The 25,108-nt window shown below is 45.4% G+C and overlaps 1 protein-coding gene across 1 annotated transcript in view; it reads right to left on the bottom strand.

Annotated features, from left to right (window-relative positions):
- Positions 1 to 8,400: 8,400 nt before the first annotated feature.
- Positions 8,401 to 25,108, bottom strand: part of lhpp (phospholysine phosphohistidine inorganic pyrophosphate phosphatase) — a 32,730-nt gene continuing 16,022 nt past the window's right edge. Inside the window, exon 7 of the mRNA XM_061232189.1 lies at positions 8,401 to 9,400. Coding sequence (XP_061088173.1) covers positions 9,304 to 9,400 — 97 coding nt within the window. The 3' untranslated portion in view covers positions 8,401 to 9,303. The remainder of the gene's footprint in view (positions 9,401 to 25,108) is intronic.

Below are 25,108 nucleotides of genomic sequence, written 5' to 3'. Positions count from 1 at the left end.
AAAAAAGCACTTTAACAGCTGACAGTATGACATTGGTTTACATTCCATGTGATGCTTTTAAAAGTCAAGACTAATGATGAGCGAGTGAGGTTTTATTAACCATGTAACAGATGGGGCCACCACACCGCTAAATGCCCAGTGCAATTCAAAATGGAGTTCTTTATAGCAAAGAGCAAAGAGTTTTTCAAATATTGAGGCAATAGCTGTACATTTCTCCATGTGTTCGCGGGTCTCTAACACCTTGTAGACCACAGTAGAAATGAACATGACTGATGCAGCACAGGGGAAAGTAGATGGCACAGAACAGCTTTGGGGAGGTGGGGGGGCACGGTTAGGAAGTGGCGTCTGTGTTTTGTCATTCAGGTTCAGGAAATATACAGGGCCTCTGAACCTGGGAGATCCTGTTGTGACCAAAGCCGGGGGTGTATCCCAGAGACCGTGGCCTCGGCGTAGCGGTCTTTCCTGGGGAGTGGGGATGTGTCAGGCGGTCGGGAGCGTGTGCCACCAGAGGAAGATGGGTCCACCTTCGTTTCCCCTGGCCTCTGACCGCAGGGAACGGGATGCTGTGAAGACCTGAACTTTTAGTTTAGTTTACACGCTGCAATAGCCAAAAAATAAGTCAATCTTGACAAGTATTTTTGACTTATATTTAGACTTGAAATTTTACTTCTATTTTTGCTACATAAGACAAAAAACCAATGAGGTGAAGCAGGTTTCCTCATGTCAAGATTTGGTAATGGGGTAAGAACTTCACTCGAAAATCGAAACATAACAAAACAAGCTAATAGAGAAAATATTTATTTTAAGTCCCATTACAAGACTAAAACACTTGTTGACAGGCTTATTTTGCAGTGCAATTGCAGTGCCAACAGAGCTTTTCACTGATCAGGGGCCTTATCCTTCGAGTAACGGAGAGGATGAGTGCTGGTCTAGGGTTAGGTTCCTCCTGCCTATATCCTGGCCTTATCCATAATGAGCAAAACACTTTTTGAGATTGGCACTTGTGCTCAAAGAAACTTTATTAATATAGACCCTGAACTGTAAATTCAGGCCCGACTTAATCTGACTACTTTGCAACTTTTTGGAAGTTAATGTTTATGAAGGTATTGAATAAAATGTTGTTAAAGTGCTTTAATGAATGAATGACTGCAAGAATGACAAAATGCAACACTTAATTGAGGCTTAATCATGTGAAATGCCTGCAGTGCAGTATGACATCTCCTCAAGAGACTCGCAATTTCCATTTCAGTATTCTTTGGTATGCTATACCCAAATCTCAAAAAGCTGAAAAAAGATTAGAAACCAGACCGATACTAGTTGTGTTTTTCTGGATTAAATTGCATGTTAGTTCAGGATCATCTGTGTTGCCTTAACTGTGTTTAAACGTACACCCTCTAGTTGTACACTTCTGTCAAACAAACGGCCAGGTCTGAATCTGTCATCTGTACAAGGAACCTCTTCTTGGCTAACTTGGTTTGTATAATGAGGGCCTTAGGAAATGTGCAAACAGAGCGTGGCTCGTAAAAAGCGCTGTAAGGTGAGACAGGCCTCCACTGCTTACATCAGCCCGGCCCCGGAGATGAAAAGCGGCTGTGTTGCGCATCGAGAAGAGAGCAGGAAATAGGGAAAAAGTTTTGGCATATTTCTGCGCTGTCCGTTTTTTGCGCCAGTGTTTATGCATTCCTTTCTCTGCATTCAGTGAAAACGGCCCTGTCTGTCTCGGTTCGTCTCCGCGCTACGCTCTGCCCCCTCGAGTGCCCTCGACGTGCCCCCCAGTCCGAGTGGGCGCTGATTTATCCCGGACGCCTTTATGCGGCGAGTCGCGGCCTTGCCAAGCTCGGTGGCGGCTTAAGTGGCGCACACTTGTTAGCTCCGCTACAATGCGACCGAGTTTAAAGACATTGGGTGTATTCCACGAAATCCAACCCCGCCGAGGTCTTCTGTCTTTGTTAGCGGTTTCCCGGGCGATCGTATCACCTCGGGCGCAGCTGTGGTGCAAGCTTTAACCGCCGCTGACGGCGCCGGCGTCTCCAGATGTGGCTAAACCGTCAAATTCTCCCGCCGAGGACCGGGTTTCCACCGCTCTGGTGGTCCGCATTACAGAGAGCCGGGAAGAATGCGGTAGCAGAGGATGCCATTTTAGCGCTGCCCGTCCATTTTACCACCCAAAGCAGGCCGTTACGGGCAACTTTGTTGAAACCGTAGCAAAACACGGCTGGTGGTGGAAGTGAGGCAGTGTGGCAGTTAGATGCATGAGTGACTCACCCTTTCAGCCACTGAGAGGGGAAAGGGCTCCACTAGGCTTAGTGCAATATGGTGGGACATAGGGGAATGCACCACAAGACCCTCTTAGGACCGAGAAGCTGTACAGAGCCCAAATGAGGCCCACAGTTTAGGTTTCCCAATAAAGGAGTTTTGGTTCTTTCCTGGAGGTCTTCCCATGTGTCATGAGACAGAGGGTGTGGACGCTGAACCTGAGAGGCTTTTCTTTTACCTTGGGAAACTGGCTACATTGGACAAGGTGTCCTATCTCAAACTATGTGGGCCGGCACTGTACTAAGTCCCTTGTTGTGCTCCACTATAATAGTTCCTCAGGAAAGGTGCCCTAACCCCACCTCCCTTTTGAGGTTGCCAGACTGCACACACAGGGGTGATAATAACATGGTGTGTCATGCCCAGAGGGCCCATAACCTGCAGTGACATCACTGTGTCTCTACACTGAATCTGGAACAAGTCAAATGGGGGAGTCCTCCTCTAAAAACTATTTCAGCTGCCATTCCAGCCCAGACACATAGCCTTTGGTGCCAGAGAGCAGTGAAATTTCAAGAAAGCCCTCCCACTCTATAGAGAGCGATCCAAACACTGTTTCCACAGCTGCCCACGAGGGAACAAATGTGATGAATTGAAAAAAAAAACCTGTTGAAAGGAAGAAGATTTCTCACAAACACAAAGTGAAAAAGAAGTTGAGCTTCTTTATAAACTTTACACAGGTTGCAGTGGTAGAACTGGAATAAAGTGAGGCCCGGTCAGCTGACCCACCATTTCCTGCTCAGCAGGAAGTAGGGAGCAGGGCAGAGAAATTACAAAAGGCCAAGGTAACGCATGGCTAGAGAGGTCAGGCGGGTGATGGTCCCGCTGTTCTTTATGCAGAGCTCTGTGGCAGAGTTGAATGTAGAGTTGAGTGCCTAGCTGAAGTGTGGATGCCAATGTCACTGCGAATGTACCTTGGATGGCCAAAAACATCAATTTCTCATTGTGCATAAAAATTCAAGACAAGACAGGTTTTAATAACTACTTTGAGGAAGCTTCTGAACTGCGCTGAAATCAGGAATGATTGCCTCAGCATCATATACATAGCCCAGTCCTGTGTTCACATGCTGCTTACCTGATATTAACTCCTTTACTGTCAGTATTTCTCCTGGCGTCACATGGGCCTGTTTCATTACATGCTATTATTCAGCCTTTCCTTTGTCGGATCAGATACCGGTGAAACTTCAAGCCTAGAAAAATATCTCAAGGCTTATAACCCCTAGAATGTTATTGTAAAACATCATATTGACCAGAACAGGGTACCACAGGGTACCACGCACCAGGAAATTTTGGCTCAATTTCAGATGAACGTGTCAGTGAACTTGTGAACTTGCTTGCCAATCTCACCACTCTCTGGTATTCTTTTTTATTTATTTATTGTGAAATCTTAGCTTATCCACAGTATCACACCAGGCAAGTTGAAACAGACATGGTGAACAGAACGGAATGTAATTATAGGACTGATCAATATCAACCAGTAACTGCACAGTCCTTCACACTATTCAATGAGGGCAGTGTTGTGGGGTGGGGCGGGGTGGGGTGGTGTCTGTTGGGGGGTGGGGGAGGGAATTGGCATTACAGAATCCCAGAAACCCAAGTAAGCACTTATAATTGCTCTTCAATATGATGCCCTAATATGCGTATAGCACCTCACAACAGATGGAAAGTTAAACTGATCTAATTTTTAAAAGGTGGGCAAAGTTTCGTAGCAAGTCAAGTCAAGTTTATTTGTATAGCACATTTTCATACACAAGGCAACTCAAAGCACTTTACATAAGACATAGAAAGACATTCCATAATATAATGTCTTTCTATGTCTTATGTAAAGCGCTGTATCTGTTTCATAAATAAATAATGATGGAATTCATCATGAAAGTGAATAGTGAAAATACACAGTCCAACTTCAAGAATAAGTATGTACATGTTTTACATTGATAATAAAGGCTTATTTAACATTTATCACAAAACTCATCATTAGCCCTGAGATGAAACATTTGTACTGGCGGGTGACCTACAAACATGGCAGACAGAGAACACATCTTTTGTATGTTCACCCTGACTCTCCTTACGGCAGTTTTGCACAATTGCTCACTGTGAAGCACTGCCCACAGCCAGCTCTGTCCTCACAGACAGCCACTGGTGAATGAGGAAACCAGGAACAAAGTAAGACTTACAGCTTCCACCAAGCTGCAAAAGTGGGCCAGCGCTCCCTGGATTCTACATGGACCATAAACAGACATACTGTCTAACACATGATTGACCACATATTTTTAAATGGAAGTAAAAAGCAATGAAAAGTAGATATAAGACCATCTGCAGCTGATATTTCACGCTTATGACATGAATATACGATCACTGTCAAGCGGTGGCTTAGGCCGATCTCCTGCCGTCTGGACACGACCTCTCAAAAGGAGGTCGTTTGTATTTATTTTAAAGGAAACCCAAACAGGCCGCTCAGTTCTGCTGAGTAATTGATGTGTTATGATAACAGGGATACCAAGAAATGACAGTCTGGTGAAGCCTCCAGATACGCAGCTGCAAGTTGTCTTGACCTTTGCCCCTGTGACCCACAAATAGCATTTGTATTACATGCAGTTTTGGAAAGCAGTAACATCGTGTAATTTACCATCATTACACCACAGGAACTGGCACTGGGAATTTATACAGATAGATCTCATCTCTATTCTCTCACATTAGCATTGTAGAACAGTCATGTGTTTGCTCTCCTTATTTTCCTCAGACTGGGCGGTGATTAAGATATAATTAATGGAAATCTACATGACCTTTGACCTTTGACCTTCGTAATGCTTTTGCACCGTGCTGAACCTGTGCTGAATGGCTTTTAAAGGGCCCACTTGATCAGTGCTAGATGCTATCCCTCCAGAAATATTTCACAACAGATTTTGGGTTAGTACTCAGGTCAGTCGTTAATAACAGGCTGCTGTGCTTTTATTGCATCTAATTGCCCAATAAAATTCATGGTAGAGTCAGCAAACGGTAACATGAAGTGAAGCCAGCTCCAGTTCATCATTTTCATAACGGCCTTTTGTTTTCTATAAAACCACACAGAGCAACGAAACCAGGGAACCGAGTATATTTATTCCGGTTGCGTTTCCTCCACCATTTTGAAAACACAATGGAATAAAAAAGGCAGGGATTTGAAGAAAGAGCACGAAAAACCGCTCTTTATATGCAAGTGCTTTTCCCCCCAGATAAACCCAGTAAATCACACACAAAGGCAGTATAGCGTTTTTACAAAGATGTGTCGTAAAAGGAAAGGGCCCCCCTCTAAGCAGAAGTGAGGATTCAGATGGAGTGAGAACTGAACTCTTGTGGTTTTCTTGCACGATCACCGCTGTACACAACAGAGTTTGTCCCGCTCTGTGGTTAGCGCAAAGGATGGCTATCAGAATCGTTTTCTGGGAAATGTACATCCTCAGAGACCACCACATTTTCTTTTAACGATCATTATTTTACTACCGCCCTTTGGACAAAAACAAAAGTTCTGTTTGTCACAGGACAAGTGAGAGGATTGTACCATCTGCTGTGGGAGGACTGAGAAAGAGGAAGAAAAGGAGGCCCTTTGTGCATTTTGTAGTGAAATGAAAACTAGTCTTCGCTTGCCGTAAAGCATTAATTGTGCGTCCGCGGTATTTTGGGATGCAGTGCTCGGAACGTTTTGAGGAAGACGAAGGGCGGTCAAGTCAGCCCCCCCGCAGGGGAAGGAAGCAGGTTTTCAGATGATGTCATTCGGAAAGGCCTGGTCCGGCCTGTGTCTCTGAGGAACCTGTATGAGAACCGTTCTGTGTTTGAGTCATTGGTCATATTGACTAAACAAAAATGCTAGCCCTCGATTCACTCAGTCACACACTAATAATTGGGTCAGATACGAACCAAAGCTGTGCACAGATACAGTTGTTGAGCGTCATAAATTGTTGTTTTTTTGCCCCACACTTCTCTCTCAACACATGCTGCATCTCTAGTCTCATAGAAGCCCTCTATTCTGTGACCATATGGTGATATTTTTTTGTCAAACCAGTTTAACTACCTATAATATTCAAAGAGCTTGCGTGCAGTGTAATTTATCTGACATAATTTGCCTATCTATGGAAAATATAAAAGGCAAGATGAGAAATTCTTTAATAAAAATTTTATTTAATGAACGTTAAAAAACTTTTTCTACAGTCATAGTTTAGTCCCTCTCTTTTGGCAGTGAAATAATGGCTTTTATGAAGTAGCTGAAACACTGACCGAATCAAGGAGAATCAAGGAGTGTCCTGCCCACAATCATGTCCAGTTTCACAATGCTTCACTGTGTTCCAGTTTAAAACAAAAACACCAGAAAACATTGCCTTGATGTCGACTCACTCCAAGATTTGGACTCAAGGCAATCTGTATAAAGCATACATCGGCAGAGGCCTTGATAGCACGTTCAAAATTTTCCATCTCTCTGGCTCTTTCAAAAAGGCACAATACTTCGACTTGCACTGAATGGATAAAAGAAGAGAAATGTTTTCAGCGTTTCATGGCCTGTTAACAACACATTGTTCCATTGTATTGAGATCTCCTTGAACATTTTCTAAAAAGGATTGATCAAAGGTCTGACAGGCCGTTTTTTTTTTTGTCCTGGTTCCAAGGAGATTCCCAGTCATAACTCGTCCTGCGGTTTGTGTCTGTGGGTGTGTTCGTGTGTGTAAACAAGATTAGCAGTGCTAGCGAACAGCATTGACACACATCGCTGGTTTCCATGGTACAGGACGAGGCCGAGTCCTCACGAGTCTCAAGCCACAAGTTTGTGTGTGTGTGTGTGTGTATGTGTGTGTGTATGTGTGTGTATATGGCGCCATGTGCATCCGTGTGATTTTGTGTGTCTGGTATGAAACAGAGAGTGTGTCAATTTACAGAGACATTTATATGTCTGAACCTGTGTGTGCTTGTGTGTGTATGCGTGGTTAGGCAGACAGGATTCTTTGTCATATAGACAAAGGCACACTAGGACTTGCATGCAATGCTGGGAGCACTGCGGTAAGAGGCAGTAACCCTGTGGGTGAAATAGAGGATCAAGCGCACATCCCATTCCTACCTGTGATACACTTACAGCCTTGTCCAAATACTCCACATTTGCCTCAAAGAATACAAACTGGAGCTCAGACCGATTATGGCAAAAGATCCAGACTGGAGCCAGAAGCTTCTTTTTGATATAGCTAGAGTTCGAATCACTCCCTCTAAAATTGTACACCCCCAGTATACACACCTACTGTACCCAGCTGCAAAAAATGGGGCAGGCTTGTGAGTACTGTGTGCCTCACCTATATTTTGTATGCGTCTCATGTGCATGTCTTGGGTACCCTGAAGGTGAATCTGTCTGCAGATCGGTGTGCACGGACATGTAAATGGTAAATTGTAAATGGATGGCAGTTATATAGCGGCTACATCCAAAGCGCTGTATAATTGATACCTCTCATTCACCCATTCATACACACAGCAATGGCAAATGGCTGCCATGCAAGGCACCAAAACCAGGTAGTCGGGCAACCTGCGACACACCCAGGGTGGGATTGAACCGGCAACCCTCTGATTGGCAGACGACTGCTCTTACCGCCTGAGCCAATTAGACGACTGCCCTTACCGCCTGAGCCAATTAGACGACTGCCCTTACCGCCTGAGCCAATGTCGTACATGTACACACGTGTGTATGAATGCATGTAAAACTTGCGCACGTACGCGTACAAACACATGCACAATGGTCCATCTGGTCCTCATCCAGTTCTCCACAGTAGCGCTGGGAGCTCAGTTCAAATCTCCAAAACCCAGACAGCTCTCTCCCCCTACACATAGCCGTCTCTTTCAATGAACACTCCCAGCGACAGTGACCCATACTAACCGAATCCACTTGAAAAAGCCTTGATGATTTTGGTTCAATTGTACTCATTTTAGGTATTGTATTCAGGTGAGCTCTTTCTAAACAGGCCAAAATGTTTGCAAAAAATATTTTGAATTTAAACCCATGGGTCAGAATTAAGGACAAATGTAAGCAGAATCCTAGCCTACATCCCACAGTTGGGGCAGCATTTAAAACATGTACACAGGTTATTTTAACCTTTTATTCCTCTTATACCATCAAATCCATGCAAGAACTCTTTTCATAACAGACAACGGAAAAAAACAATGAAACCGTTTTACTACTTTTATTTCTCCAGAGACTAAATTAAACAGAAGTGCTACATTGTTTGCAGCTATCATGATCGTTCCAAGTTCCTCTGTGCAATGAAACGGTAAAGTTGCATAGACAAGATTTTTATGCGCCAGGTGCAAAGAACAGAGCGTTTCACTATGACACTGGTACACTTCCCTCAAAAACACTTGTGCATTCATGATAGTCCTCACACAAAAATATACTGTACCTACAAAAGAATCAATCAAGTTGTATGAGGTTAATGAACCACAGACACCTAGCTACTACATGTAGCTTCTCAGGAGTACTGGTACCTGGTCAAACTGCAATAAGTGGATGTCTCCATATATCATCATGTTTTGCACATCGAAGAACTACACAGAAACTTCAAACCTATCTATACAAGTACAATAAATCTAATTTTCATCTGTCATCACCAAAATTAAGGCAACATGCACCTCTGGGTTAAGAAGAAGAAGGTAGACCGTGCATTGGAAATTACTTCCATATGAAACTCATTACTAAGGTCTAATCTTAAGGGTATGACTCAATCAGTGTGTAAGTTGTGATGTACGTCATAGCTTGTGCAACCTATTTCTTTGTTAAATTTCAGGCTGACATCGACAAAAAATTATTTAAACACCCTCTAAGTATTGAAAAAGGGACTTCCTTAAATTTGTTTTCCAAAACGTATGGGCTTAATGGACGGAGTGGGAGAGACCTCTCCAAAATCTCACCTACAACTGTGTGTTAGCCACACAACAACTATCTAGCGTTCTCCAAGATGGATGGTCAGGTCTGCTGTTGGCTTCTGGGTCTCACTGGCCCCTGTACTTCAAGATGATGTCCACTGCCTCTGCCAGGTTATCGACATACCCGTCAGCCGTCACTGTGGGGTGCCTCTCGTCACTGGGTCTGGGGGTAGTAAATGGTAAATGGAAAATTATTGGGGGAGACACACAGTAAGTGGTTGATCATGTCTCTCACGCAGAATGCATCACCCAGGTGGACTGAGGCACGGAAGGGACTCCCTCCACACAGCCAATGAGGATTTCTTAAATCACACGGAGAGGAAAACGGAGCCTTACACACACTGCTCTTACTGACTTTGAGTCAAACAGAAACCTATTTGAAAACACCTGGGTGTGATTGGGTTCTGTTTGTGTATTTTGCAATTTCGCAAGCGGTACACAGCTGTTTTAGATTCTTTACATGTAAATCTTGAGTTTGTTTGGCGTGCTTCTTTTCGGCCTTGCTCATTGTTGTTGCTCCATTTCCGAATGGTGTTGTTACCAGTGCCCCACAAATGGGGCCGTTGACCCCAATGGAAGACTACTATAGAATTCTACTGCTGTAGGAACTTTTAATAGGAACACAAATCAGCAGAACAGTTCTCACTGCATGAGATTCAATCTTTGCTCTTAAAGTGCTAAGCTGAGCCCAGTAAAAAAGAACCGGTTACATTTTACAAGTCATAATTCATAGTAATTCATGAAACTGTAAAAGCACATAACGCTTAGAAGTGATATCTTATCTGGGGTGAGAATTAAGTGCTGGTAGGATATTAACAAGTGTTATGGTTTTCTTGTCCTGGTTTTTGGACCTGTATTCATGTACAGTATGGTAGCAGATACGGGTGACTGTTTAACTGGTAGGGCCAGAGAAAATTCTTCACACTGAACACACTCACTCACTAACCTCTACCAATCAAAACTGAGCTTTCACAGACCCACCTGATCCTCCTTTGCTGATTTACATGCCCATCCAGTGGAGCACAGATCTAATTCCCCCCCATAACTAACTAATAAACTAACTGAACGCACATACTCACACACACACACGCACACGCACACGCACACGCACACACACAGTCCTCAGGTACCACCAGGCCTCAGCGAGCGTTTCAGGACAGGGCCCAGACGGGGGTCCCTTTTGTCCGGCCGCGGGAGTGCGGCCCGTCGAGCCCCCCTGGAATCGCGCCCTCTCCGCAGCTGCCCCCTTTCAAATATTTGCGAGCGAGAGCGAAGAGAAAGGGGGCTCTTTCAGGCTGTGAATGCGGTCTGCCCGCTGGAAGCCGGGGGGAGCCTGGTCATGTTTACCCATGTCTGTCAGCTGCCCTGGCCCGCGGCGGTGTTAGCTCCCTGCTAATGAGCGGGGTGTCGTGTCTCAGCCACCACAATGTCCCCCTCTCCCTCTCACCCTCTCTCCCTCTTCCCTCTCCCCTGCTCCCCCGCTCCCCCTCTCATGGGGTTGGGTTACGCTCGATGCCGTCCCGCGGGCTATTGCTTTACCAGAGTGGCCGAAAGGGCCGGCCTCGCCCTCTTTCCACCCCCCGCCCCCGCTCTCCGTCCGAGGCGCCCCGCTCGTTTAGCCGTTCGTTTCGCGGCTTCTCTCCCCCACCGCGGTGAATAATTCAAAGTGCAACCGGGTCAATCTGCCCATGCAAATTTAACCACGCCACGGGCTCTGTTACCGCTGAGGTAACGCGTCTGTATGTGAAGGTCGAAGCAATATCAATACGCATAAAACACAAACACACATAGACAGGCTACTGCTTACACCCCCTTAATCTACGGTGATACAGAACTGATACTGCTATTAAGTAAACAATAATACATTGTTCAAACACGTCAATGTGACGGCAGGTGCTTCAGTGCATATAACTACAGGATAACTGATGTATTAAAGTAAGCATTTTAATGGTGAAAAGGTACCTGTACTTCCTCTTTGCACTTGTCTGACTTGGTGCAGCCAGTATTATAAATGAGTAAAATGCCTGTACCTGTATGTCCACTTGGATAAGCAAGCTTAATACCGAGTGTTACATGAAATTATGGCGGTGCAATATGATGTATGCATGTCTCTGAAACTCTGGTCAGAGCAATAATGTGCGCTGATGTATCGGCTGTTTCCACTATTTATATAACGCGCACATAAATGTCAGAGATGGCCACCAGACTTAATCCTCTATAAACCCAGCCAATGGCAAGATATAACACGGTGTCTAAAACGCAGGTTAGGAAGATGAGGATTTTGATGTATTCCCTGGACGGGCCGAGGCCAGGTTAATGGCTGAGCTGGGCTAGGACTGTGCTTACACAATGTGCGCTGTTCTGTTTGAGTGATTATGTGCCTATGTGCTTGCATGCGCACATGTGTATGTCTGAGCGAGAGAGAAATGGAGAGAGGGAGAGGGGGCTGGGAGGGAGAGATGAGGGAAGAGTGAGAGGACAGAGAGGTAGAGGGAGGGAGGGGGAGCGGGAGGGAAGGAGAGAGAGAGGACTTTTGCAGCCTGTTCTGTGGCATATGCCCTCCCATTTGTTTTCAGAGGGTGTGATATATGCACTTAATCAGGGAGGTGACAGACAGCGGGGGTGAATGGCACGGAGGCCTTCACCTCGCTTATCACCCGCTCTCTCATTTTCTGTCTCTCTCTCCCTTTTACACACACACACGCCAACATACACACACACACAAGAGTAATTATGAAAGCAATTTGTAATATGCTCATAATAAAACAGATTCTAGCTCAGTGGCTGGGGTAGTGCAAAATGCATACACACATGCACACACACCTTCCCAATTCAGTGGTGTGTTAATCCCAGAGAAAAGTCCCACTATCAATGTCAATGGGCACACATACTGTATATCAGCTCCTCACTCACACATACACACACACACACACACACACACACACACACACACACACACACAGACACACACACACACACACACACACACACACACACACACACACACAGACACAGACACAGACAGACACACACACACACACATAACATCCCAAATCAGCAGAGTGCTCAACCTAGAGAGCAGGAAGTCCACTGTCAATGGACACAAACATATATCAGCTCCCCCCTTACCTTTTCACCTTCCACCAGAGGAATTTGCAGAGTGAGTTATTAATGCATGTACACAGTAACTAACGCCCGATAAGGTCTTCTTACCAACTGCCATACGCTAATGCCAAAGGCCTCATCCCCCAGACCCAGTTAAACACAGACCCTGTGATTTTCCTGTAAATGCACTGGGCTAGCGCACAGAACAGGGTGCGTGTGGAAACTTGGAAAGCCCCTGTCCCCGTCCCGAGCTGTTTCCTTTCAGACGCACCCACCCACCTGTTGGGGTGGACCCTCAGGGGGGAGGCAGGGAAGAACGGGGACCCCCCCCCTCGCTTCACTCCTCTCCTCCCCGAGTTAAAAAACATGTCCGTGTGAAATGAAGAGAGAGGTCGCCAAAAAGGCTGCCTTCTCCAGCGTGTGCCAGTGGATCTTGGCAGGCAGCGTGAGACCCGCACCAGCAAGTTACCAAACTCTGGTGTGCGTCTGAGCCAATCCACATAAAAAACTGCAAATAAAAATTTTTTTATTAAATGACTTCTGATTATGATTGATCAATGTTGGATTACAGAAGATTGTTTAAAAGAGGCTTTATTACCTTTATGGATGTTATGATTTATGATTTATGACCATGTGAAAAAAATAAATTCAATTAAATAGATGCACAGCAGTACTGGTACTTTGCGAAGTTAGTGTACGCTTGCCAAGTTCAGGGTAAATTGCAAGTACTGGGCTGTATATCCTTTGATAATGAATCACAAAAGAAAATATGTAGAAATATTAATTATACTGTATGTCTTCAATGCAGTAACAAGTGGCAGAATATTGTGGGTTTAAAAAAAAGGATGGATTAAATATATGCTTTAAGTAAAGTACAGTTTCAATACTATTGAACTGAAAACAAATTATTTTTACATCTTTATGTACCAAGTATCTCTCTACTAAGATACTGCTATGAACAGAGCCATTGATAAGACCATCTCAGAGAGAATGCTCCAATCAGAACACCAGGATTATCATGCTCCCTGTAGGTTCATCAAATCACTGGCTGACCTCGCTGCTATAAAACCTGTACAAAGCCTGATGCATGAAACCCTTCAATTATGAGCGGGCAATAACTGACCCATAACAATATTTATACAAGGCAACCATTCACAGCATCCTTAAGTTAGTAATACTATAATTACAATAAATTGTCAACTTGTGCCAGCTTTCAGTTGCTCAGCACCTCATCTTTGGGATTCACTTCTAAACTATATTAGAGGTGCAGCTACAATAGGCTCTTTTTGTTTGTCAAGTGCCCTGAGGTGTATGAATGAAGAGCGTTATATAACAACTTATTGTTGCTGCTGTTGTTTCAACAGCCTTTCACATTGGGCAATAAATTCCCAGTAAACGTAAATTACAGTCATACTATAATTACAATAATTTGTCAACCTGTAGCAGCTTTTAGTTGCTCAGCACTCTTTCTCTCTAAACTATATTAGAGGTGCAGCCAGAATAAGCTTTTTTGTTTGTAAAGCGCCCTGAGATGTACAGATGAAGAGCGCTATATAAGAATATTATTTTTGTTGTTGTTTCAACAGCCTTTCACATTTCAGTCAGGGCCCAGGGTTGTAGACTGTAAGAGCGAATCACTGAACTCTGTCTAGACTACACATAAAAGCATCACCTGATCTGCTGAATTACTTGGTCTTGGATGTCCTAAGACCCATTGTGTTCCCGTGTCTTGGCACTGAATCACTCTACTGAGGCTGATGACCGATTGCCTGTTAAAAGCACAAAAACATCAGGGCCTGGCGCTTTAACACATGTAGCAGAACCGCTCCTTCTGTCACATGGGATGGACCTGTTTTTCCCTACGTATCTGGGTCTTCCGTACTGTCCGAAAAAAGCCCAAATCGGCGTCGGGAGCGGGAATAGGATCCGTCTGATGGCTCTGGGTGAATAGGGGCTTCGCCGGGGTGATTGATGGGAGTATCAGGATCCTCGGGGGAGGGTGTGCGGGATCACAGAATCACACAGTGTAAGCTGCCGTTCCTGCTCTTCTCATTACCCGCCCTCCCTCCCTCCCCGATGGGAGAGGCCCTCGCACAAATAAGGAAGTAATAAAGTGTTTTTTAAAAGAAAAAAAAGGCCAACGTGAAATAAATAAAACGTAAAAAAATACGACAGCTGTGGCGAGGAAAAAAAACGGCCCTTTCAAAACCTCAGAGGAACTGGACACTCGTTCCCACAGTCGACCATTACGCTCAGTGTAACGTGACATAATCGGCGGTTTCTGAGATGCGAGGGCTCGTGCTTGTTTTTGTGCTGATGCTTAAAAGTACATCCTGTATAAAGTTTCAGCCTAGAAACCCCGAGTTTGCACAAAATGGAGGCTGGGACGGCTAACGATCCGGTCATTTGATTTCAGAGGAGAAATGGCCGCTCGGTCACGACCCTCGGAGGTACTGCCGTCAGGAGCGTGAAGCTTGAAGTACAGGGAGACACTCCGGCCATAAATCGCGGTGACCCGTCGGCATGCGAAGCGGCCACGGGAGGGTCGTTTCCTCACAAGGAACGTCCTGTTCAAGACGGAGGAGGAGAAACTCATCCTCACCTGTTCCTGGGGCCTCTTTTATTAACACAACTTTCAAAAGTCACAGGATCACCGTTACGCATAGCCTGTGATGAATCAATTCCAAAACAAAATATGAAAGTGAGAATGTTCTAGCCGAATGCGCGTCTTGTAGCAGCGTTCCCGGTCACTGAATCAAAGCAGTTCAGGGAGGACAAACAACGGAGATTAGAAGTCATTGCTTAACTTTATTTCTAATCTAACGAAACACCGGCAGCAACAAATTAGGGGGAGAGTAGGCACGGCAGCACATGGATACTGTGTTAGGAGTAAATCAACTTTATAGCCAAGCTGCTTGAATGGCACAGTTGGCAGATAACCCAACAGTTTCAGGTTCAAATCTTGTGTGCTGCACATTTGTGATACCCTTGAACAACTTCACTCAAACTACTTATATCCTTTTTTTATTCTTCATTTCAGATGTACTTTAATTGAACCCTGTGGGGTAATTTGTCCTCTGCATTTGACCGGTCCTCGTTACTTAAGAGCAGAGGGCAGTCACAGTGGAGTACCGAGGGACCAACTCCAGGGCCAGGGCCTTGGTCAAGGACAATGGTGGGAGCACACCTAAACTAAACATGCACGGCTTCGAATGTGGGAGACATGAACAGATACCACGTTACACTTTATAAGTTACCCTGGTTAGGAGCACATGCTAATAAGCATATGCTAATATGGGGCGGCCTGTAGTGTAGTGGTTAAGGTAAATGACTGGGACACCCAAGGTCAGTGGTTCTAATCCCGGTGCCACAATAAGATCCCCACAGCCGTTGGGTCCTTGAGCAAGGCCCTTAACCCTGCATTGCTCCAGGGGAGGATTTTCTCCTAGTCTAATCAACTGTACGTCGCTCTGGATAAGAGCGTCTGCCAAATGCCAATAATGTAATGTAATGTAATAAAATAACCACGGCTGCTCGGTTCCCTGTTGCTGCACGTGACCCGGTGTCAGGCGATAATCCCTGCGCACTGTACAAAGATCCAGACCCAATCAGTACGAATGAGGAAGGCAGGGAGCTCAACTTCCCTCTCTGCGAATGAAACAAACTCAGTGTTTCTCAAGCTTTTTTTTTTCACCCCTCAGCATGTGAAAGCCAGCTGTGTCTCCATATGCCAACCCCCCCCCACCCGGCACAGATTGCTTGAAGGCACCTCTCTTTTCACTTACCTCTCTTCCTCAAATCCACATTTATTTATTTTATTTACCCTTTATTTATACAGGTGTCCCATTTACATAAATACTGTATCTATTTCTCAAGGAAAGCCTGGCCAAACACAAAATGCAATACAGTACCAGGGAATAAAACACAGACGACCATGGAACCGGTCAATAGCGGTTCTGTCATGGCAAGACCATATGTCAGCTGTTATTGTGGCAGCCAACTCTTAAAATCAATGGGGTGAAATGTATATTGATATGAAAGGCAGTGCAGGCTCAAGTGAAATATCTGTCCATTTTCACTGGCAATGCAAAGTGGCCTCAGGAAATGAGGTCCTTTTCGAGGCCCCCTAGCTCTTTAATGTAACTGAAGTAGACCAGTGTCAAGGGTTTGGTGACCAGGCACATATTGTGGCTAATGCCTCAGGGTTTAGCACCTGGGCTAGCTTGTTCAGAGCCAGCACACATTGTGGCTAATGCCTCAGGGTTTAGCACCTGGGCTAGCTTGTTCAGAGCCTGCACACATCGTGGCTAATGCCTCAGCATTTAGCATCCAGGCTAGCTTGTTCAGAGCCTGCACACATTGTGGCTAATGCCTCAGGGTTTAGCACTTGTATCGTGTGACCTGAAAAAATGAATTAGGCAAACGGAATGTCCTTGCTCCTTCGAATGTCATTTCGAAGCCACGTCACTTAAAGATATGGCAGATGTGTGGCAGATGGGGCGAGGTGGATCCAAAGGTCGGTTATTTATACGTCACACTTTCCAAAAAAATACTTCTGCAAAAGGCTGCTGTCATGTTTCCTTGCCCAAGAAAATTTCTACTTCTAGCTCCAAGAATGAACATTTAACTGCTTGGAATTTTCTTAAAGATGGCCTTGATCAATTTCCAGGTCGGGCAAAGCAAAAGCCCACACCCATTTTCATACGACGAGAGCACTGTCAATCAGAACCAATTTGCAGGCGGGGGTGGGGGATATACAGGGCTGGCCAATCACATTTCATGGGGGGCCCATCCCCCATCTTCGATAGCAGGGGCTCCAAAACTGTGGTTCATAAAAAAAGCCACCCAGGGGGTCATGTCCTCTGCAAAATGGAATAGTCTCCCCGAGAAGAGTAAAAAGTTGCTGATATTTACATGTTAAAAAAATGACATATTTAAACAAATACGTAAAAAATAAAGAAGAAAAAGAAACACTGGTTTGCATTAGTGGCAATGTTGTAATAATTGTAATATTAAATGCATACCCCACACACCCACTCTGTGGACTTCCTCTGCAAGACTGAACAAATCCTTGGTTCTCTTATTTTTTCTTTTGCCTCAAACGCTATATATAGCTAGTCTGCATTGAGGAAATTAGACAACAGATCTGTCCATCCCTGTTCCAGGACTTCCTCCAGCCAACCCCTCTGCAACTGACTGGGGAGAGCGTGACCCTCATTTTTCAGCAGCTTGCAGTTACCCACTGCCCCTGGGAACTGCATCTGCAGCCTTGTTTTGTTTGGAATTACCAGTGCTGTTTGCCTTCAATTTAGTCTATGTGTGTGTGTGTGTGTATGTGTGTGTGTGTGTTTGCTTCTGATGCAGACCATGTGGCCAGGGGGGATGCAGTCAGAGAAAAGGCCCTATTGTGAGCCAGAGTAATGCCTGTGTCTGCTCCTCTGTTTAAAAGACCTGGCCCCTGCTTTTGGGAAGGGGGCTGGGGCCTGGCACTGGGCTTTATGAATAAAGTGTGTTTGAGGGTAAGAGTGATGTTTCAGCCTGCCATCTGTGGAGCACGGCAAACACACACACACACAGACGCACACACACAGATGCATGAAAGCTCACACACGTGCGCACACATGCGCACGCACACACACACACATACACACACCCAGCCACACACACCCTCCCCAGCACTTGAGAGTGGAAAAGTACTATAGCAGGGACTTGGTAAAGCTGAATAAAGCTGGCTCATTGTCACACTGTAAGGCTCTTTGAGCTCCTCTGTAAAAGTAAGTGTAAATAATTAACGTTATAAAGTTAATTAAGATAAAGAGCAGCCTGCTTTTGAAAAACGCCCCGTTGGTGGTTCCTGACACTGACACACAGGGTGATGAGAGATGCCACTCTTCTGCCAAAAAGAGGAACGGCACAGCTGTAAGAGTGGTACAAGCCAGCAAAGCCACATCCACAGTATACCTTCATCTCCTACACGTGTGCCTTCTCTGTACTAACAATGACAGCAGCTGCACAGGTGCCAAAGTGGGTCTGTGAAAATAGCAAAAGCCAAGAAGCGCTCAGACTAATCTTCTAGACAATATAATAATGCCTGATAAAAAAAAGAATAGAAACTGGCGCACTTAGTATGGCAGTTAAACCCTTACAAATTCAGTTTGGCAAGGTTAATGAACTAGCCAAACTGTTTGAGAAGAAAAGAAAAGAACGGTTTTACCAGATGTCTCAGTTAAAATGACACTAGTCAACACAGAGAGACTACAATAAACTTGTTTTCGTCATGTAATGGGACTTCAAATCATATTTTTCTCTCAAATATTAACTTGTTTGAAGTTAGTTTGCTTGACAAGTGAAATTGTCTTACCCCATTTGCTAATCTTGAACTGAGTCAAACTGTCTAACCTCATTGACAATATTTTGTATTATTTAGCAGTTTAAGCAATAGGAATAGGATTTTAAGTCTAAATACAAGACGAAAATGCTTGTTGAGAATAATCACATTTGGAAATCTCTCACAGACTTCATTGGTTATAGTGTGCGTCTCGGCCTTCAGGACGTTTTGACAACTGTGGATTTTATATCGAAAATAAATGGCCTGAGTCATCTTTAAAAGGATATTGCCATAGTTCTCTCCATCTGAGTCATTTAACGGAAATTCCAGTAGAGAGCAGGCAGAGATGAAAGACAGCCAGGACTTCCATGTGACATTTTGGAATGGTCGTTTGGGAACGTTCATGGCCTATTTATCCAGGAATCCTTCCCGTGTCTTTAAAAGGGAAAGATCCAATCCTGGCACAGCAGGCGGCAATATCCCAGCATGCCGAGAGCAAGCACAACAATACAACAGGACTGGGGTCGATTCCTGACCTGATTACATTGATTTTCGGGACAGAACTGTCAATGCCAATTCCATGAGACTGGAATAGGCTTTTGGCAGCAGGATAAATCGATCTGACCGCGTAGCCAAAATGCCTACTTCTCCTCGACCCCTGGGGTTCGTGACAATGGCAATGGCAATGGGAAACACAAAAGAGCATTGTTGTCAATTTTAATGTAGATGCCGCCTAGACCTCCGTCTACCACCCTGTGTCAGCGTCAGTTTAATTTAGGACGAGCGCAAAAGTTAAGGCCATGTACGATTCATTGTCTGAAGTAGTGCTTCCCAAACTTTCTGCCCTAAAAACCACCATGTAGCTGAGGTTTTGAATCTTAATAAAATGGTTTACCCCTTTTTAACACTCACAACAGACTGTGTTGATGAGACTGGTAATGAGACTGAAATTATTTTTTCTCTCTCAAATAGAAAATATTAGCGTTTTGAGTTACCGTTTGCTTGACAATAGATTTTCTTACCCTATTGGCAGTTCTTGAAGTGAGTTGAACATTTTTGTCTTATTTTGTAAAAAAGTCTAAATAATACTTGTTAAAGCTATTATACGTTTTGGTTTTTTGCAATGAAACAGACAAAAAGTTTTAAAAAAAGTTTTTCAAAAGTAAAAGGGAAAGCTTTTTTTCAAATTTTGCTTATAGCACCCTGTGCCTCCTTCCCAGGCTCCAATTAGGGAAACTACATTTCCCATGAGTAAATAATTGAGGCAGCTGGCTACAGTAACAACTCCATTAAGTGTACTTTATCACATTTTATTTTCATGATATGTATATACAGTATAAAAATATGGTTGGAGATGTGAGATGCCTTCAGGAGCTTCCTTATACCGATCAAATTCATACAAACACGCTGCAGGCAACAGCAGCAGCATAACTTACAGGAGGAACTGGACTCAGCACTGCTTTGGTTATCTGTCATCGGGGTACCGTGTGAGGAGGGGAACAGAACAATGGAAAGACTGCATTATGCAAGGTTAAGTCCCATGATGGTGCAGTGCAGTGTCCTGTCTGGGGCAGTTAGATGGGATGGCATGTGGCCAAAATGTGCACCCCCACCCTCCCTCCCCTCCCCCAGAGCTTGCTCTCACTACCCAGCATCCCCCACTCCCACCCCCCATCCTGAGACTGCCTGCCAAGCTACCCGAGCCACACGTCCTCCTACGCAATCACACCGCCGTGTTTACGTTATCTGTCCGTTTGCTACAACCCAGACAAAAGATGACCTTACCGCGCATTGTTCCCGGCTCTTATTTTTGGTTCTTAGGATTTCGCGCGGGGGTGAGGTTTGGAGGGGGGGAAAGCGTGTGGTTCCTGTGTCGGTTCAAAGGGACCTGTTTTTGCACAACGTGCAGTGGGCTCTGGGCCACGCACGTTAGCGTTCATGTGGCTTTTACGACGATGTCAACTCTCCCCAGAAGCCCTGATACCTTTCCTCTCGTGACAACCCGAGTCAAGTTCTCAAAGTTCTTTTTACAAGACAGGACGCCTTCCGGAATGCAGTCACTTTCATTATATTACGCTGAATTATATCACGAACCCCCTGAACCTGGGATCCTGAAAAGGTCGGGGGCCGCAGCACATTGTCGTCCTTGGCAGCACAAATGATCCTTTTCGCCTCTAGCGGCAAAAGAGGGCGGGAACCAGTTTAGCACACCAGAACGATGTAGCCCTCAGGATGAGGGAGTTACGAGTGTTTGCTAACTGTCTGCTCTTCAAAAACACACACGCAACAAAAAATCCAGTTCCACAACTGTCTGCTCCGAGGCGCTCGGGGTATAATCTCCCCCGGCAGAAGTTTCATAATTGTCTGGAGACGACGGGCAAAAAAAACAACACAGGGTTTGATGTGTCAAATTGGGTTTCCTCCCAAATAATGGGAGACACCTGAAACCTAGACTTGCCACAATAGCTAGGCCAAACAACACAGACAGGAGAACTAAACGTTAGCCAGACATGAAATACAGTACCTGCAGTACGGAATACCTTGCAGGGTCTCCCAGTGAAGTCACAAATCCTGTCCCTCCTCATTGCATTCAAGAATCAGACGCGTAGATCTCTGACCTGACCGCGCGATGCAGGAAACGGCTCGGAGGAAGAATACGGCCTCTGCGCTACCGAACCGAAGGGAAACGGTGCGGCTGGTGGGTAAAAGAAGTTGTTCCTTTATTGCGGGTCTGTGAGCAGAACACTGGGAAGAGGGGGCTCATCTTTCCTGGGATAAAAGGGTTTAATGGAGTGAGATGTCTGAGAGCCACTGAAATGCATGTTAAGGACAGGGGTGGGAAATGAGGCAAACTCTCACCTCATTGCCAATATAAAAAAAAAAAAAGTAATTTTAAGTCTAAATATTATGAACATATTGGTTTTGCGGTGAACCGGACAATGTTAGGCAGACGGCCGTAGCGCCCCGGTCTCGCCGTGGCGGGATTTGTGTACCTTCTCGGCTTTTTGAGATTTCTTTCTTTAATGACTTTTTTCCTTCCTCACGCGCATTAGAGGTAATGACTTCACTTAGTTCGACTCTGCGGCACGCGAGACGGCGCAGGAAATCCCCTCTTATCATGGCCGAGCGAGCAGACTCCACGGTGGAGAGAGCGACGGGCAGAAGCCCACCGTCAGGAGAGACGCAAACAGCCGCGGAGTCACAGAACTCCACAGAACTGCGGCGGAAAGCCAGCTTACAAAATCCGTAACCTCACTGCTGAAGAATCAGGACTCATCAAATTTCTCAACAGGTACAGATTGCACCATCGTTTCCCAGAAGTCTTCTCTATTTCACTTCTATATTTCACACAATGTGTGTCGAAGTGTCCCTGAGCAAGACACCTAACCCCTACGAGCTGGTTGAAGCCTTGCATGGCAGCCAGTCGGCGTTGGTGTGTGTGAACGGGTGAATGAGAGGCATCAATTGTCGATCGCTTTGCATAAACCACCATTTACATGATACACGACAGGAGATGGCATGGCACAGTATTCCTAATACAACGATGAAACTTTCTTTGCACTTTCCAGAATGGGTACACACTTCACAACATTTTGCCAGTTTCATTCGTGGAGGTCAGAAAAGCGAATGATACCATAAGCCAGAGGACAAGATATTAGACCTGGTGCTCCTCCAATGGACAGGAAAGTGGTATGTTACTGAGTGCCTAGGTGAGGACTTTAGGGTCAGTAACCCTAAATCAATTCAGACCCAAGAAACCAAGTGAGGGGAGTTAGCTGTGTGATTTAAGAGCTGAATAACAACAAAAGCCAGCACACCCCGCGGCTCTCCAGGACCCGGGGTAAGTGCGCTGAAAGACCCTAGAGGGAAGTACAATTTCAATTCCAACCACAGCCTTATAATGTGAATGTAACCTCAGCAATCATTTCACAGCAAAGGACACCATACCTTACAGTGTTATGGTAACGTAAACTCACCATGTTCCGAACAGTGCAAATTTAATGACGAATAACTAAAAATGTACTTCCAGATCAGCTTTGGTTTTCGTGTGTGTGCAAAGTTTAATTCCTTCTGTTTTCAGAACAACTTGGTCCGAGGCACATACACAATCCATTTCAGCATACAGTGACATGGTAATAGTGCTCCACTGGGACATTGTTACATTACATTACATTACATTAATGGCATTTGGCAGATGCTCTTATCCAGAGCGACGTACAGTTGATTAGACTAAGCAGGAGATAATCCTCCCCTGGAGCAATGCAGGGTTAAGGGCCTTGCTCAAGGGCCCAACAGCTGTGCGGATCTTATTGTGGCTACACTGGGGTCGAACCACTGACCTTGCGGATCCCAGTCATGTGCCTTAACCACTACACTACAGGCCGCTCTATTGTGGTGGGGAAGCTGTTGCTAACGAGACTACGAACCGGGCAGGCTTATATGGTAATGTTCGGACCATCGTGAGCTAACACGGACTTCCAAAGACCGGGACATTGCGCAGTTATTTGTCGTTTTCTCTATAAATATTAACATCAATTAACATCAATCAAAGAGTTTTAGTGTCTAAAATAGTCAATAAGAAACTGGTGGAAGCGGCCGGTTCCCCGTGTTCTGTCTGGAACACGGTGAGTTTACGTTACCGCAGCAGTTCTGTGCACATAAACTGCGGCGCGAATGTGACAAACTCGCATAACCCCTCCTGTGTGGTCAGAGTGCGGCTCGGAGGCGGGACGGCAATCTGGAGTGTGATCGGCTGGGCCGTGACCCCCCCGACGGGGGCGTTCCGGACGCCGTTTCCTGGGGAGTCCCTGACCAGGCGCGGTCCGCAAGTCCTCAGCTCGTCCCGCTGTTCCGGAACGAGCCCCTGAAAAGAGCTTACTGCGGAAAGTTCTGGAAAGTTCAGTCATTACCCGCAGCTGAGAACGCGTTGAGGGGAGATCCGAGCGGTAAACAGTTTAGAGAAGCCCAGCGTGCAGCGTACCCTCTGGCAGAGGTTTGGCAGCGCTGGAGCCCAGGGGAAAGACCGACCCCTCTCTGCTTAACATCAGCCGGGGCCGAGCCGACTCAGCGTTTGACGACCCGGAGCGTGAGACTGTCAGCCTCAGCACAAACAATCCCAACACCTGGCCCCCCCCCCACCCCCCAGTCGCACGCAGTCCGCCGTTTCTCCAGTTAATGTTTAAAGTACGAGGAGAACAATAATGAGAACAGCCTGTCGGTTCTGAGGCCTCGGCCCATATTCATAAAACGGCTGAAAACAGGAAGCCTCATGCACGTCAGCGATCCCAGAAATGGCACATTCAATTCGGTTGGCGGGATACAATTTCTGGAGGGTCATTTTCATCAGGGTTGTTTGTCTCTATAAATTGTTACATAATAGTCACAAACACATTAACGGTGACGGTTGCTATGAGACTTTGGGGGAGGGGGGCGTCAGGTGACTCCTTTAACCTAGGCACCCTTCCTGAAACACTCTCTAGGTGGGACGTACAAAGAGAAAGAAAGTAGCATTAGCCTCAGCAAAGTCTTGTGACTGCTCTGATGACAGCTGATGAATGCAGTAAACATGGAGATCAAATTAGACACTTAGTCTGGGACAGGGGCGGCCAATCACATGCCATGGAGGCTTTCATTCCAACCAATCACTACAACAGCTGATTTCACTAATTAGCTCCCTCCTCTCTTGTTGAACGTGTGTTAATTAGTGAAATCAGCTGGTGTAGTGACAGGTCGTATTGAAAGCCTGCATACACTCAGCCCTCCACAGCACATGACAGGGCACCTACTTTACAGTTGCTCTATGAAAAAAACTAGCTTACAATATCACTTAAAATATTTATCTTACTACGATTTTAAGGTACCTGTTTTAAGAACAGAAGCCCACAAGTGGTTATTCATAAGCTCCAGGGAGTGTCTAGCTGGACATATTAAGAACACAGCAAGCCAATGAACCTTACACAGATAATCCGTAAATGTCTGGAATCCCACTAAAACATTTCCCTAGAATTTACCTTCTCATAAATCTCTCCAAGGATTCCTTTTACTGGGGTTAGTTAGAGCAGGAAATCCAGTATGCACGATTCAGCCGAGATAAAATCGACAAAGTGTGGACAAATGACATGCTGATGTGTATCCCGGTGACATATGTTGGAAACCAGCTATTTGAATGCATTTGAAATTACAGCTTACTGTTAAAACTCACTCAGAAACCTCCGGACAGCAGGTTCCCACGTGTGTAACCGACATCAGAGCTCAAAAGTACCTCGGCATTCTTACGCCGCGGCCTGGCTCTGGGGGAAAAACCTGTTCTACATTACGGAGTTTCTCAAGCCGGGCTATTTTTGTCTGTTCGTTAATTCTGGCATGGGAAAAGCAGGCACAATCAGCCGCTCACCGCACATAGACGCCCCTGAAACGCAATCTACAGGGCAATCAGTG

Source organism: Conger conger, chromosome 2, assembly GCF_963514075.1.
Source record: "Conger conger chromosome 2, fConCon1.1, whole genome shotgun sequence".
NCBI lineage: Eukaryota > Metazoa > Chordata > Actinopteri > Anguilliformes > Congridae > Conger > Conger conger.
This window is presented reverse-complemented; position numbering and strand designations above follow the sequence as displayed.